This window comes from Meleagris gallopavo, chromosome 1 (genome assembly GCF_905368555.1).
Source record: "Meleagris gallopavo chromosome 1, MGAL_WU_HG_1.1, whole genome shotgun sequence".
Taxonomy (NCBI): domain Eukaryota; kingdom Metazoa; phylum Chordata; class Aves; order Galliformes; family Phasianidae; genus Meleagris; species Meleagris gallopavo.
The window spans coordinates 12,114,258-12,130,613 of NC_139404.1; the positions used below are offsets into that span (position 1 = coordinate 12,114,258).

At 36.6% G+C, this 16,356-nt stretch overlaps 1 protein-coding gene across 3 annotated transcripts in view; it reads right to left on the reverse strand.

The window, feature by feature from the left end:
- PHTF2 (putative homeodomain transcription factor 2) overlaps positions 1-16,356 on the reverse strand; it is a 62,427-nt gene that overhangs the window by 20,799 nt on the left and 25,272 nt on the right. For 2 of the 3 annotated variants that reach the window (XM_085216661.1, XM_085216665.1), the window contains exons 3-8: positions 14,426-14,482; positions 10,416-10,485; positions 9,263-9,421; positions 5,826-5,991; positions 4,985-5,149; positions 1,376-1,577 (exon numbers count right to left, since the gene is read on the reverse strand). In XM_085216661.1, the coding sequence (XP_085072787.1) occupies positions 1,376-1,577; positions 4,985-5,149; positions 5,826-5,991; positions 9,263-9,421; positions 10,416-10,485; positions 14,426-14,482 (819 nt within the window). The remainder of the gene's footprint in view (positions 1-1,375; positions 1,578-4,984; positions 5,150-5,825; positions 5,992-9,262; positions 9,422-10,415; positions 10,486-14,425; positions 14,483-16,356) is intronic. The other variant, XM_085216674.1, reaches the window with a different exon arrangement.

Sequence of the window (16,356 nt, forward strand, 5' to 3'; positions counted from 1 at the left end):
AATGAGCTCTGGCTTCTGAGATGCTTCAGTGTCAACTCATCTCACTTTCTTAACAGATGAGCTGCATAAAGAGGGACATGCAGAATACATAAACAACGTACAAACACAGACAATAGTCTGTGGGGGCTTAGCTACTATTTTTCAAGGTGGCAACAAAATGTATATATTGTCCTTTGGAATTAGAGATGAGAGAAATCTATTCTAGCCTCTGACAGCTTCTCTTTAATGCAGATATGTTACAACATGATGTTAAACATGCAGAAAACTCATCAATAAAAGCCTTTAAAAAAAATCTTCATTTGTTGAATTTTGTCAAGAATGCAAAATGCTTGGAATTAATGAAGACAACTGAATCACAGTAACTGAACCACAGTTTCTGCTGCTGCTGCTGAGCAGACCAAAAGACTAAAGTTACTGCCCTGAGATGAACTTCATCGCACCCATTCTGACTTAATCATATGGATATTTATGGGAACTGTTAAATAAGTTGGGTACGAAACCTCTCACAAAATGCCTTTCCTTTATAAAGATGTATATGCGTATACTTCCAGCAGAATAACCCTTCCCTTTGATTTTATCATGAAAAACAACCTCGCAATGATTGATCAATGATTATATATACTACCGAGCCAAAGTCAAGTAAGAGAGCAGTAATGGCAGTCATTAGCAGTCATTAGAAGGCAAATGATAATGGAGCCAGGAAAAAATACTTTGGAAAACCTATTCTGTAGAACTGCAAGATGAAAATAGTACATCCAGGAGATAAACAAATCCAGAATAAAAAGTTCTCCTTTCTTTCATAACTGTTTATTCTGCTTCCATGTCATCCTTATTTCTCGCTTCAGGAAGCTATATCTATTTTACTGAGAGGAAAATTGTCCTTTCCTCCTCTTCTACGAGGACAAACTAAAAGAAAAGAAAGATGATTCCTGATTCAGAAGTAAACATTCAGAATAAACTCAAAATTACAAATTGCCAGTAATATGAAATTTGTTCCATTTTGCCACAAAGGCGGGCCTACGTACACCAAGAGCATCAAAGAGGCAATAAAGAGTAAGTATGTTGTTCAGCTGGACTGAAAAAAAGATTCAAGTGACAGCATATGAAATTGTGCACTGAATTACTGAAGAGCAAAGAATGTTTAGATGTCAGACAATAAGGGGCCTCAGACAAGAAAAAGGAAAGGCTACATATAAAAGAAATAACATGAGAAGACTTAACATGATTTTAGCCTCAGCACTCTAAGTTTAATTTCATTTAAAATACTTTTAAGGATAACATAAATGAGAATACATTAACAGCATCACACAAATACAGCCTGCATATCACCAGACAAACAAACAATCCTGCTCTGAAAGCAACATGGCATACTTACCTTGTGATGGCTGGGGGTGCTGAAGGTCTCTCTCATGGTTGTGGTGCTCCAGCCCAACTCTTCTGGCTTAATCACCTCACAGAGACGCTCCTGGGCCTGTGTACATTCTTCACTGCTTTTACCTGTCTTTTTCCCATCAAGGGACACGTAGCCATTATCAGTCTCAGTGGATTTATCTATTGAGTTTTTTGCTTTCTTAGATCTATATTTGAAACAAATGTAAGCATTAATTTAATGACTCTCTTTTTTTTTTTTCCAGACTAAATCCTGTTCACCCTTTTCAACTCATGTTTTAGTTTTATTAAGATGAACACAAACAAATAAAAAGATACTAACATCTGATGAAATGTCTGTAAACTTACTTTTAATCTTCCAATTAATACTCACTATTCTTTCCTATAAACATTATAAAAGAAACAGAGTCCGAAAGAAAATTGTATTATTAGGTACAGAGAGAAAAGGAAACCGATGTTTTGCAACTAAAACATCACAGTATCTTTGGCAACAAAAGAACCAGAAGCCCCAAATATAAATGAGAGTTATTTGCTTTATTCTTACAAAAAAAAAAAAAAAAAAAGTTAAAATGTTATTAACTCAAAGCAAATATGCCATTCATTTCTTACAGCTGTGAGTGTGCTCTGTTAGTACTTTCTGACCGTGTTTGTTTAAATTCACTCTGCATATTGACAAGTCTGCTAACCAGAATGTGATTTACCCTTTCCCATATATGCAGTAACACCCCAGTGACATAATTCGACAGTATCTAACAAATACAGCAATTAAGCTTGTTTTAAATAACAAACCTATCAATTATGCTTAAGTATTATTATTCTTATGAGAAGTCTAATACCAATCTATTATCTTCCATAACACTGTCTAAAAGTCGAGGCCACTATCTAATCAGTAGATGTAGTAGAATATCTAATGCCACAAAAAAAAAAAAAAAGCCTTTCAAAAGCAGAAGTTTGGATGATTGCATCTCTAAATTAGAAAGTATTGTTGATGAAGGAATGAAAATGCAATAGCAGCTTTCTGCCTCACTGACAGAGATCACTTTAAAGCAGAGTGTTTCACTTTGGCTTCTGTATCTCAGAATAAATAACAAGGAAAATCTTTACCCAGAAAGCAATAAAATCTTGTGTTTAGTAATTCCCAGAACACTTCTGGAGAAAAAAAAAAAAAAAAAGTAGTAGTAGTATAAATGAAAAATACAGACTTCATTCTTTAGATTCTTGATAGTTTTATCAACTCTGTGTTTAGTGGTTCTGTGGTTCTTTTGTTTTATAAATCTAATCTAATGTTTTGCTCCTGTAGGGGAACATGCATTGCCCTTCTCCTTCAGGAAGCTCTGTGAGAACTTGGATTACACAGAGGATTTAACTCCTCTATAATGCGTACATCATATGAACTGGGACAGTTGATTTACATTGTTCCTGAGATAAGGTACTCCATATACACAGTGGAGACCCACCAGCTAGGGAAGAAAACTCAAAAAGGAGCAATTAATCTGCAAGACTACGGACAAAATAACAACCAGAAAAGTCAGTTACTGAGACTTTTCATCCTTTATCTTCTTTAGTCTCATTCCACCTTCCCTCAAGCACTCCAGGAGAAACACTAACTGGCATTTTTTAATTATTATTTTTTTAAAAAGCAGCAACTGCTACTCCACTTCCCTTGTAGAAAACTACAGAACTTCCCCTTATCTAGATCCAAAATTCTTTATTGATTTTATTTCTAAATAAGTGAGTAGTACTTTTTTTTTTTAGGAGGAAGTTTTTCCACACAGAGGATGGTGAGGCACTGGAACAGGTTGCCCAAGGAGGTTGTGGATGCCCCATCCCTGCAGGCACTCAAGGCCAGGCTGGATGTGGCTCTGGGCAGCCTGATCTGGTAGTTGGCAACCCTGCACATAGCAGGGGGTTGAAACAAGATGATCACTGTGGTCCTTTTCAACCTGGGCCATTCTATGATTCTATGATTCCATCCTATGATTCTAAAATCAGCTGAAATACTTTTGGCAGTTTCTATATATTTGCATGGATCAGATTTTATTACAAGCTTATAAAGAAGACACAGCAAGATACTTTATCATGGGCTCTGTGGAGCAGATTGCAAGCCTCTTCCTGTCTGCAGATTAGCAATGTGTCAGCTTGCATACAAACACAGTTTTTGTTTTCAAAATCCATAAAGATGACCCTTTAAGACAGTACTGAGGCTTTGGGCAATCAGCTCAAACTACTATAAAAAAAACTCTCCTAACTCATCTAAGCTGCAAAACTTATTAGAAGTTAAAGATTTCCACAAGTGGACTAAGGACAAATTCCTGGCACTGGGGTTTCACAAGAACATCTTCAGCAGCATCACAATCTCAAGCCAGTTAGCCCACGCTCTCCATGTCGCATTCCTGCTTCCTCATTCCCAGTCCCACTTTGCAAACAAAAATATCTGCATGACTTTGGAAAAGAAAAATTACATGACAAAACTGCTGTGAGAAAAAAGAAAAAAAGGTTATTTTTCATCTGGATAAGCTGCCATGGTTCATTCTCAGACATACAAACCTCTGCAGCTGAAGAGTGACTAAAAGCTGCCTTAGCATTCTCAGTCACCCAAAGGAAGTGAAGAAGGCAAGGAAGAAAGTGAGTCTTCCAACAATCCTCAACAGTCCAACAATACTGATTGAAAATCAGTATCTTCACTGAGCAGATAATGCTCAAAAGTTTACAAGACCACACTCCCAATGTACCAGAAAGAAATACAGAGACCAATTTAGATGTAGTGTTACACAAAAGAACAGCTGTGGTGTCTATTACTATTGCTCTGTTTAAACCAGCTTAAACTACACACAGACCAAATTAACTTCTGCAGCATTCTTAGATATTTTTTAAATTTTTCCAGATTTTTATTTCCAGAATGTAACGTAACACAAGATAAAGCTTTACCAGAGGTTAAGAACACGAATCACGAATACAACAGACACATTAGTGTTGCAATATTTAAGATGCAGCATGCAGAACAAAACAATGTAGTAACTTGCAGTATCCCTTTTCTTCATTTTGTACCAGTTCATAAGCATATATTCAACTTTACTAGTAAATGCTGATGTATAGCACTCTGAAATATATCAAGCTTAAATGCTTCTTCCAGTCATTAGAACATGCATCTTCATGGCTCAGTGATTAAATGCCATGCTTGAGTCCTGAAGGTTTTTCCTTCAGAAAAATGCGTGATTTTATGACAGCGATGGCGACCTATGTGCATTCTCTCCATGTAATTATCAAATAATGCAATCAACTAAAATATAAAATTTTCTCGTTGGATTAAAATTGAAAAAACAAGCTAGTTCATTCCTGACACATCGCAAAGTGTAGTCCTACAATTATCATAAAAATCAGCCAAAGTTACTTTGCATTTCTACATTTGTTTCATCAACAATTTCAGAAGGCAAAAAGGAAGAGGTTAATGCACATTCAAACACTGAGCTGAGTTTACTATTAAGTTTTTGTCAATTTATTTTTTGTTCTTATCTAATCAGCAGATTAATGTTTACTTCTCTGGAAAAGGGATAGTGCATATCTCACACATATGTAGCCTTGAATAAATACAAACCCTGATAAAAAGAAAGCGGCATGCCAGATATCTCTGAAGACAGCGCCAATACTGTAAGAGGTGCTTGTACCGTAGCTCTGCACTGTTCCCTCCTGTGTGTTATCTGTGGTACTAGAGCCATCTCCTTCCCTATGTACTTCCAAATGTGCTGCTTTCCTTAATTTCCTTCATCAGAAGAGATTAAAATTGGAAGGTAGCTTTATAAGTGCAATCTACTACTTCTATAACGTGTTCAGCAGTTTTAGGCATGCAAAAACAAGCAAAATTTCAAGACATGTTGCTAAAGGTTTATCGTGTTGATTTAACAAATTCCATTTACAAAAACTAAATTATAACAGTTATTCATCACCTTAACACTTAAATACAAGGTAAGATAAATTTCATCTCAGAGGCTAAGGCCTGCAAAGTTTCACTACTGCAGGTTTTCCCACTGTAATGGGACAGTTCCCTGCAGCAAACCATATACACTGAAGTGCTGGAAGACTTTCAGGTCTATGCTTCCAGTACCTCCTTTAACACATTTCTCACAGATCGCTGGCCAGTACTGCACAGAGTTCTAAAGCAAAACTTGCAGTAATGTGTCACTCCATCAGTATTCAGTCACAAGCTCTTTTGAGGCAAAAACATCAGATTTAATGTATTAAGAAAAACAGTGCACAAATTAGTAAATGCACAAATGTTAGAGCACTAATCAAGCACCCATTTTAAAGTTTCAAATAAAAACGGAGCTTCAATTTCTCATCCCTTGTGAAGCAGAGACTGTAAATCCCTACAATTTTATGCACATTCTTCAGAATAGTTCAACAAACCTAAATGATAAGTACTTTAATACAGACTATACCTTCTTCTTTTAACCCCTGTGCTGGGAGGAGGCTTAGGGGTTCGTGTTGAAACAATCTGACAGTGTACAGTTCCAAGTAGCAACATGAGCCATATTGGCCCAATTACTTCAGTCAGAGGTATATTATGTGGGCTCTGGGCTGTACAGAATAACACTACAGCAGCAACTGGAAAAGAAGGAAGATGAAGTTGAGTTCAATACTTGAAATGTCTGGGATGGCCAACTTATTATATGACTTATCTTAAAATGAGAAGCAGTCACATGCAGTTCTTCACCTGCATTTTAAACCAAGCTTGAAATTCAGAGCATGGAATGACAATTACAATAAAATGAGAGACAGTAATCAGTAATTGACTTATCTTCATGCTCATGTCTTCCTTTACACTTGTGATATTATAAATATTGCTCAAAAAATGGTAGCAGAATGAAAGGCGAGGGGAAGGCATTTGCAAAGCTAGGTATGACAGGAAGTAAATTCATACTGAGATGACAATTTAGTAGGAGGAAAAAAAAAACAAAATCAAGCAACAAATTCTATGCTTCAACCAATCCAGATAAATTTAGTCCTGTATCACTTGAAACCAACACAGCACAATCCAACAAGTCAGGTGAGCAGAGGAGTCATCAAACAAGGAGCTGGTTTCCCTGACAGGTTGTATCCCTCCACTTTGGAGATGCTTAACACCATGCTGCACATTGCTCTGAGCAGCCCATGACAGCTAATGATGCTCTGAGCAGAGGTTGACCCCTGGGGATGCCTGTCAAGCTCAGCTAACTTGCGACTACGAAATCAAACATCTATTTCAATGCAGACTCGTAACGAGAAACTCTTTAATACTTTAGCTGAAAGCATTTTTAACTCCATATTCCATTCAAAAGACAAAATTTCCCATACGCTTGTGTATAAATTTTCTAATAACAAGGAAAGCTCAAAGACAAACCATGCACATTACAAGGTAGTCCAGCTGAAGTGACCAGGACTACAACTAGCATTTGTGCTTGGAAAAGTGGCAGCTTCCCCTTCATAGAAACATAGAATCATTAAGGCTAGAAAAGACCTCTGGGATCATCAAGTCCAACCATCAACCCATCATTACTTGTTAATCTTATAACCTTATAACATGCTTCTCATACACAGCCAACACCCACAGAGCTCTTCCTACTCCTGTTACACAGCCCAATCATTTCTACAACTTAGAAAAGCTATTTACAAGCTTTAGGTCAGAAACAACAACACCTTTTTCTAAATGAGTTCATCTGAATTTCTCAAACAAACAGTTAGATTCATATGGTATAAAGTGTACAGAAATAGCCTACTATGCAATCTGTGTAAGTATACTGATCTGAGTACAACAAGCTCCACAGATCCACTTGAAATAATTTTCGGGACTACGTATCCACAAAATAATTTCAAACTTCACTATAGATTTCAGAAAACATGAGTCTATAGACTGCACACCCCTCCCACGAAGTTTACACAGATTTAACAAAACATTACCAACCTCCCAGTCCTTTCAGTAACACAGGAAGGAAATGCACAAATTTCTGCACAACGTGCCAACATGCTGTGATTCAAACTACCACAGAACTGCTCCTACCAACAGCTTAGGCTTCAAACAATTTCTCCTACCAGTTTCAACTATTTCTTTCCTTATTTATTACATCTGGACTGGTATTTTCCTAAATGACAGTGCTGTATTTTGTGAAACAAACAAATGGAATGATTTCATTTAGAGCCAAAAAGCTCTATCAAAGTAGGCAACTACATTTCAAAGACCAAATCATTTATTTTTCAGTACTAAAAGCTTTGAAATAGTTGTATCACCAAGAATTTTAAAAATGCATACATACATAAATACACATCTCATCAAAATAAATTTATAACTGCTATGAATATTCACATTTCTTGTTTCATACTAAAATACACAGTATGAGATACATACTAATATCACACATCAGTTTTCGTATTAGAATATAGAAACATTTTAAAAGTGAAAATGAGGTAGTGGTATAACCTAAACGGATATGAAATCAGAAGAAAAAACTTTTTAGTTCTACCTTAACTTACCAGCCTGTTCAATGACCTTCAACAGAAACATTTCCTTGTTTCTCTTTCTCTTATCACATAGTTTTCTAATCATAATTTATTATAAAGTGAACAAATGTAAATAAAATCTGGAGTTTTAATCTACAGTCAGGGAAAAAAATTTTTTCCTTTACTGTTACTATTTAGCATAGTATACTCAGAGGCTAACATATGCAATAATAATTCTTAAGCACCTATCTAAGAATTTGGGATAGGGAAAATTTTTGACAGCTTACATGAATGTCATTATAGTTCAAGTTTGGGGGCACCATCACTGTGAAACAAATTTATAGCTGCTAACATCAAATAAGAGGTACTGTATTTTTATTCTTCCAGTTCTAATTTTAGATACAATTTCCAAATGATACAGAAATTTGTAAGTGTGAGGACTGAATGCAAAACTGAAAAGGTAATCATCATATTTTAATTGGATTTCAGTAGATAACTTATCAGTCGTTTAGTTTTTCAGAGTGCTTAAACTGCTCCCAACTTGCATTGAGCTTCTGATTTGTTTTTTTGTTGTGCATGCTTCCAATACACTTATTCTCTTACTGACTTTCACACTGTTAGATATTGACTCATTACATTACATTCTTCCTTCTCTAATTTTCCACATTTATATTACATATAATGAAGAGAAATACAGGCTTCGAATACGAGAACTCGTGATTCATCATCCCATTTAAAAGCTGAGAATTTCCTTCTGTTTGTTATAAAATGACTTTGCACAACTGTTAATCTAGGAAGTGTAAAATTAAGATGCATACTCCCTTCATGTGCAATGGAAAAGTTAGCAGAAGCATATAGAACTATAAGTAATAGATTCATCAGCCATCCAGTAGCAAGACTGAGGTATGACTGAAATATGAGCTTAAAGTTTACTGCCTCTGATGTGACAAGATAACCCATGGAAGAACTGGAAATTGATCACACATCATCCTACTAGGCTGTGCAAGATGTATAATAGCAGGTTCAGCATTCTGTGCAGACCAAGAGCTCTTATCAAGAAGCACAAGTAACAGGACTAATCCTCATCCAGAAAATCAAAGGTTTCTTAGGTGACTCTCAGTCTTGAAATCAATTAGTCCTAGAAACCTAAATTATATACAGAGATGCCAAAATAACACAAGTGCTAAGTGCTGAAGAAAACCTGTGAGGAAATGCTCAAATTTTCAAAATGTCTCCTTTATATAATTGTAAAAGAGGAACTAATCATAAGACACTTTTGCAATCTATTCCAGCATACATTGGAAGGAATTTTAATAGTATTAAGTGAACAAAGCAACATATAGAAGTAGTAATGGTTAAATTAAAGCATTCAGTCGAAGCTGATCCTATAATCCAATTCTACCTTGAAGAAGGTAAAGAACAAGCAGCCAGAAAAAGATGACTCTCGATGTCACTTGTAGCCACCACCTGTAGAAGAATGGAAAGAAAACAACTCTCACGATTCCTTTGCGGGTCAGAGATGTCCAGGGACTTTCGGGTTTTGCTTTAGCAAAAGCAGATCCTTCAAAAAAAAAAAAAAAAAGAAAAGAAAAGAAGGATGTATTTCATTTTATGACTAATAATAAATTGAGATGCTGAGTAGTTAGAGACAGAGGATTAGTAATTAAATGTAATTATACATAGTTCTAAATGCATCTACGTTGATGGTAATCAACATGGAGCGCTGCTGTAGCCAGGAAAGTGGAATACAGTTGAGAAACATGCAGCAGTATCAGTCAAACTGATGACCAGCTCTAGGGGAAGGGAAGCTACCCAAAGACTAATTCATCTGTCTTTTCTTTTATACCATTTTTCATCTCAGTCATTCAAACACTCTTTTTTCCACATCCTACCATTACTTTCCCTTCTTACTCCCTGCAAATTCCCACTTCTCTGGCATCTAGAAAACTGTTCAGTATTTGCTTAGAGCTATGGCTTTAAGAGAGTCTGTGTATCCATGTCACCCACAACTGGATCGTGTGCATGTGTGTAAGCAACTCCATGACTGCTAGCAAAGACCAAGGATTCTGCTAATTCTAGATCTGAATTCAACAAGCACTACAGGAATGTATTTTTGAGGACAAGCTGGCTGCTGGGCTCATGGAAAAATAATCTAGATAACACTTTCCCCAGCCTTTGTGAGGTATGAGGAAAATTAAATAAAGATCAAATAAAGATTAAATACTTCTTGAGAAGTCTTACATCACTTTGACCTTGTTGTTTTGCTCTTGAAAATGTGTAAGAAATATTTAATGCCTATACAACTGTTACTCTTCCAAAATTTTGACATAATTTTTCCTCAAACCATCAGAAGATTTGAAAGAAGTCTGGAAGTATGGAAATAGGAGACTGCTGAACTGATAATGCCCAAACTATCATCCATAGAAATCCACTGATTTCTTTTTCTCAAACCTAAGTCTATTCAAAACTTAAATCCAGTTTTTTGAGCCTTCAGCTTATGACGAGACAGTTCATTTAAACCTGAGAAATCTGGCTTCTCCTAGCTCAAGACTTACCTCGCACAAGATCAACATCTATGAGGTCTGGTTTTACATGTCCTGTTTTCTTTGGTTTGTTTCTCAAACCCTGAAATATGCAAATATTGAACATGAGCATATACTGACACAGAAGACAAAAATAGTGTGATGTGCTAATAATGATGTGGTCAGTAATTGTGTTTAACCTATACTGTTCTTAAGGATTCAGACAAAAGTCAACTTCAGAGACTTCAAGTACTATAAAGCATTCTGAGGTACAAGGCACTAATCAATGCCTTTTCACACTTAACAGTCCAAACAAAACCTGAACAATTACTGACCCAACTACGTAGATCCAAAATGTTGTTAAGCACTGAGCACACATTCCCCATGGCTTTGGGTTATACAGACAAAATCTGCACACACTTGCAATAATTAGTAGTACATTCATATTAGGTTTCCAGAACTTTTGCCACAAATTACTTTCCTGAATCTTTTCTCCTTCAATATCTAGTTAAACTTCATCAAATGCTGTTGACTCCTCAATTCTAAAACTAAACAGCAAATCACATCGTAATGTAAAAGCCACTAATCAATAGCAAGTTCTGCTGTCAGAAGTCTAAATTCTAGAAAATTATTGGTATTCCCAATACTGAGCAAAGAGCAGCCTATTAAAAAGGAAAAGTAAACAACACAGGAAAGCAGCAGAGAAAAAGAGAAAGCATCTATTTATACTTCCTTTTAGAAACAGCATCTTTCCTTATGGAAGAGCCAAACGTCCTCGCAAAACTGTCCAGTTGATTCTTTATGTTAAGATGTGATGCTTAGAGACAGATATTTGTGAGTTTATTTTGATGTCTTCAGATCAGGCTCCTGGTCACATTAGCTAATAACGATTCCATGTACAATTCAGACATAGTAAAATATAGTAATTCAAAAAAATATTGAGGATACAAATGGAATTATAATGGAAGTGATTTAACTGTGTTCATTCAAATAGCAGTTCCATTTGCTGGTGAACTGCAGATTTCCAACACAGTCATATTACATTCATGTTTAAAAAAAATAAAATGTATTACATAAGTATACGCATTAAATTTAGATAAAATTATACAAATTAAATGAATAAAAATGAGAGAAAGATTAATGACATCTAGCCGTGTTAATCTTCATAGCAACTACATAAAGCATGTTTTCAAATAGCACAGCTCAAAATATTTCTTGCCCTTAAATTCAGCTGGACTTATTTTTAAAATAACACAACAATATAAAAACCAAAACCAACAAAAACAAATCACTGTTGGCAGGGAACTAGCTGTATAATCAATACCTCGTAGATCCATTAGATAGAAGAGAGTTTGCTTGAAATTAAACAAAATTAATACATGGAACTGATGGCTGGTTAGGACAAAATGTATTCTTCAGATGACAAATGCTGTTTTACTGCAGACTTCGCACTGCTTAATGCACAAGATTTTCATAGGTCAGCAGTCTAAAAACTGCAGTAATTTTATGTGGAAGCCCATACTTAAAAATTGTATTTACTGTAACTCCATAAATAAATATTCCTGGGAATTTTTGCATAAGCAATCCACTCTATTTCAGAAAAGGTTCTAAAGATTAAAAATAGAAGATACTGTATGATACAATACATTTCAACTGTACTGCTGCTTATGGGCCTCGTGATTTTTTCCTCAAAATTCTAAATAAACAGACATGTGCATCTTAGAAAAAATAACCCACTGGAAATACAGACAGTCCTATGAACAATTTACCACTGTGCCTATTTTCATTCTGCAGAAAGAACATTTCAAAAAAAAAAAAAAAGTCAACAATGAAACTCAATGCATCTTTCATTGGGAGAGCAGTGTGACATTCTTAAAAAATGTCACTGGTCAAATCTCAAATGCTTTCAGTGTCCATGAACTATAGTGAACTGGTAGCTCTACTTTTTGCCACACACAATGAAAGAATTCCTTTTATTAAGATGCAATTTCTCAATTCATGTGTCACAAATTTGTGTGATGTATGTGGAAAACAGTAGTGTTCCAAAATAAGGTTAATTAAGAAATAATTATATTCCATACTATTCAGGTCCATCCAATTAACTCACATAATTTCTATTCAGTACTTAACACATTTCTGCTACCTAATATAAAAACTACAAAGTTTAAATAAAAGCTCTTAAAAAATAGTTACTGTTGTAAAAACTCCACTGCACAAAGTTTAAAAGTAATAGTTCAGTTAAAACTACCCTATTAATATTAATTTATACTACTGGCAACAATTTTTATTTTTTTTTTTTTAACTAAAAATAACTTCTTGGTTAAGTTCTTTATTAACTTCTTTAGTTAAGTTCGTTTATAAACAGTGTTATAGTGGCTTTGAGACAGAAGCTTTAATGTATGACACCTGAACGTAACAACCTGTTTCAGTGCTCCCTTCATTATGCTAAGTCATGGACTCCTTAAGGTTGGAAGAGACCTCTGAAGGCCATCTAGCCCAGCTCCTCTGCAATGGACAGGGACAGCACAGCTAGAGCAGGTCATCCAGGGCCCCATCCAGCCTCCTCTTGAAAGCCTCCCCATCATGCTAATTCTTCTTCTGGGTGCTATCATTTCTGCCATTGTTTAATTTGTTAATTATCAGCCTATAATCCAAACAAGCTGAATTTCCCACAGGCTCAAGACTATATTTGCAATAAATTAATTGAATGTTGCCCTGTCACACAGCAGCTACAAGCACTTCTGTTGTAATGGCAATTGGTTTTCACAGTCACTGACAAGACACTGAAAATAAAGCCATACACCAACACCTTCATTTGAAATTAGTTGTGCTGATATCAAGAGCATTTCTGCACCACCTCTCTGCATGCTTCAGACAGCGGGTACCACAAGATGCAATTGTCGTGCAATAGCCTTCTGATCACATCAACGTGTGGCAGCAATCAAAGCTGCACCTCATGTGGCACACAGCAGTACTGTGCTAGGGAGGGCTGCCCGGCAGCTCCCAGCACCTAAGCTGCACAGCCCCCGGGTCTCCCCGCAGCTGCACTCAGCCAGCTCAGCACCAGCAGCAGCTCAGGTCTCCTCGTGCTGCCTAACGGGGCACGTTGTACAACTGTGGAGGTGTGATGTCACAGAGATTCCTCATCAGGCTCAGAAGCACTTCTGAAAATATAATCTCTGATTTCAAAGCTAATCTGGAGATTTTGTAGAGAGATCAGGTCGGTGAGAGCTCCCGTGTAATGATCTCCCTAACGTATGCTATTTAGCTATTGAAGTAGTGGAGAAGAATAAACAAAAACCCACAGGAATGCTGAAGAAATGTGTATTTTACTAATGCTAAGAATTAACACAGCCTGTAAGCTCATGCAGTAATAGCGTATTTCTTGTGTGCAGTACTTGAAGAGAAAAGGTTAATTGCAAGAAAACACCAGTGGAACTAATTTTAACATCACAGAGTATGACACAATCTACAATCAGCAGAAGTATTACACATAGGATTGATTGTTTTCCCCAGAACACTGTAGCAATGCGGCAGACACTGATGGCACTGTTAGTTAAACCAAAATGCAAAAAACTGCTGTTAACTGCTTTCTCAGGACACAAAGCCTGAAGTACTTACCAGTCTAATAAACTGTACAAAACAATGACAGCATCATAAAGGAGGAAAAGTGAACTGGAGGGATAAGGTAACTAACTGAAAGTAAGGAGAGCTCAGATAACCGACGTTAGAATTCATCACAGAGTGAAAGAGAGGCACTCATAAACTAAGCTCTGGCTTAAGATAATAATAAAAAAAGCACTGAAGTACAGACGGATGTAGAACTTCTAAATGCTGTAGATTTAGCAGTCATATAAAGTAAATAGAGTACACTATACCAGTTTCATTTGATTACACTCCAGAAGTGTCTATTTTTGCTTCACCAGCATTGAAGAATATCCCATACATTGTAAATTACATCAGCATATACAATTACAGATTACTGATAACTGGCAAAAAAAAAAAAAAAAAAAAAAAAAAAAAAACTTGATATACTGTATTACCTTGATTTCTCTTTGTTCTACTGATTTTTCCCATATTTGTTGATCATATGCCCCAATCTAAAAAGAACACAAAACAGAATCTAAATTAGGTTTTCAAATAAATTGACTGTACAAAATCAACCTATCTTTCAGACAAACATGAAGACAGCAGGTTATCTCCTGAAGGAGACTTATTGTCCAAGCAATCATCATCTTCCACACTCCATCTCTACTGGGCAGGACCTGGCTGACCCAGAACTCTGCTGCTCTGCTGAGCCTGACAGGCTGAGGCCAGCCAGCCCAGAGCCTCAATGCGAGGCTGCCCGGCCTCAGTGCAGCTGAGGAAAGAAGAAAATACAATTCACAGTTAGCTGAAGCCAGATCTTCCACTCATTATTTTAGAACGGCTCCCTCTACATTTCCTGTTCCTCACCACCCACTTTTACAGCTCCATTGTCTTGAGTTCCATCTCTTCAGACTGCAGAGCAGCAGAAGTTACCAGCAGGCTGGAAGGCAGCTAGATTCCAGGTCAGGGAAAACTCAAAATGCAGAAAGAATATCAGGAAACTGCCCTTTTCCCCAGTGAATCACTGATGAAATAACACTCCTAGTAGACCTATTTTGAAATTTAACTAATCTTTTCCTTATACCATACTGTACTATTTTCTTTTCCTGAGAACAAGCATTATTTGAAGATTGTCAGTTCTAAGGTTTCCAAGACTCTCATCAAGCTGCCAGTCTATTTATTCCCAAAGCTCTTCTGAAGATCTTAGTTTTGTCTGAATGTGAACAAGCTTTTAAGTTAAAAAATTGTAGTAAAAAGGAATTGGCTTTCTCCAGGCTCTACTCTTATCACAGTTTTGTAGAAAACTTCAGGTATTTATAAGACTAAAGGTAAGACAAAGTGGCAAGAATAAGTCAACATGTGAGACAATGCATCTTTCTAAGAAGTTACCAAAGAGAAGCAGCTTGCTTTGAATAGCGCACGCAGAGCTTCCGACATTTCTCAGCAATGGTCTGTTTTACAGTGCAGAATTAAGAAACAGCTTGGGTTGCAAGGGACCTCAAAGCCCACCCAGCCCCAACCCCCATCAGCTCAGGCTGCCCAGGGCCCCATGCAACCTTGAGCACCCGCGGGGATGGGGACCCACAGCTTCTCTGAGCAGCCGGTGCCCTCACCAAACGTTTTTAAAGTTTTCTCCTTAGCCATACATACAGACACACACGTGCACCCACACTTACTGCCCTCATACCTGAACCTTGGTTCCTGTTACCAAGCTCTGACCAGTGAAGCACTACATTGATTTTGTGTCACAATAGCAAGGCAGATGCATGTATGGAAGGAAACTTACTCAAAGTCTCTTTATTGACTGTAAAGAAAGCTGATACAACCAGCTTCGTCCAAACACCCGATGGGAAGGAAAAAAACCCACTGCTTGATTACTCCATGGCTCATTTTCATATCTCCTTAGTACTTCCTATTCACAAGATACAAACACCCAAACAATTTCTAGCTCACTAGCCTAAAATACCAAAAGAAAAACCTACCGATTTTTTAGTAATAATAAGACATAGCACCTTGCACTTAGAAAAAGCACATATACCAGGGAAAATAATGGAGAAGTCAGGCACTGTACTGAGCAGATTAAGTGCTTGCTATAATTAAACTAATTAAAATAAAACTAGTTTAAGAGCTGGCTCCATCTGGATAACCGCCAGCAATTAAAAAGTCAATATGTTGAATAAGCACTCCACCCAGATGTTTATATCAAATTGCTTTGGCTTCTTCCTAAATACATTTTAAATGACATTTCAGATCTTCCTGTTTTTCATGACATTTACATTTTATTTCTTAGAGTCCTAAGAGAGTTTTTTGTATGGCTTAATATTGGGTCTTTCCCCCCCTCGCTTCCCAACAAGCTTTCTTTCTACAAAGACACAAGAGTCTGCCT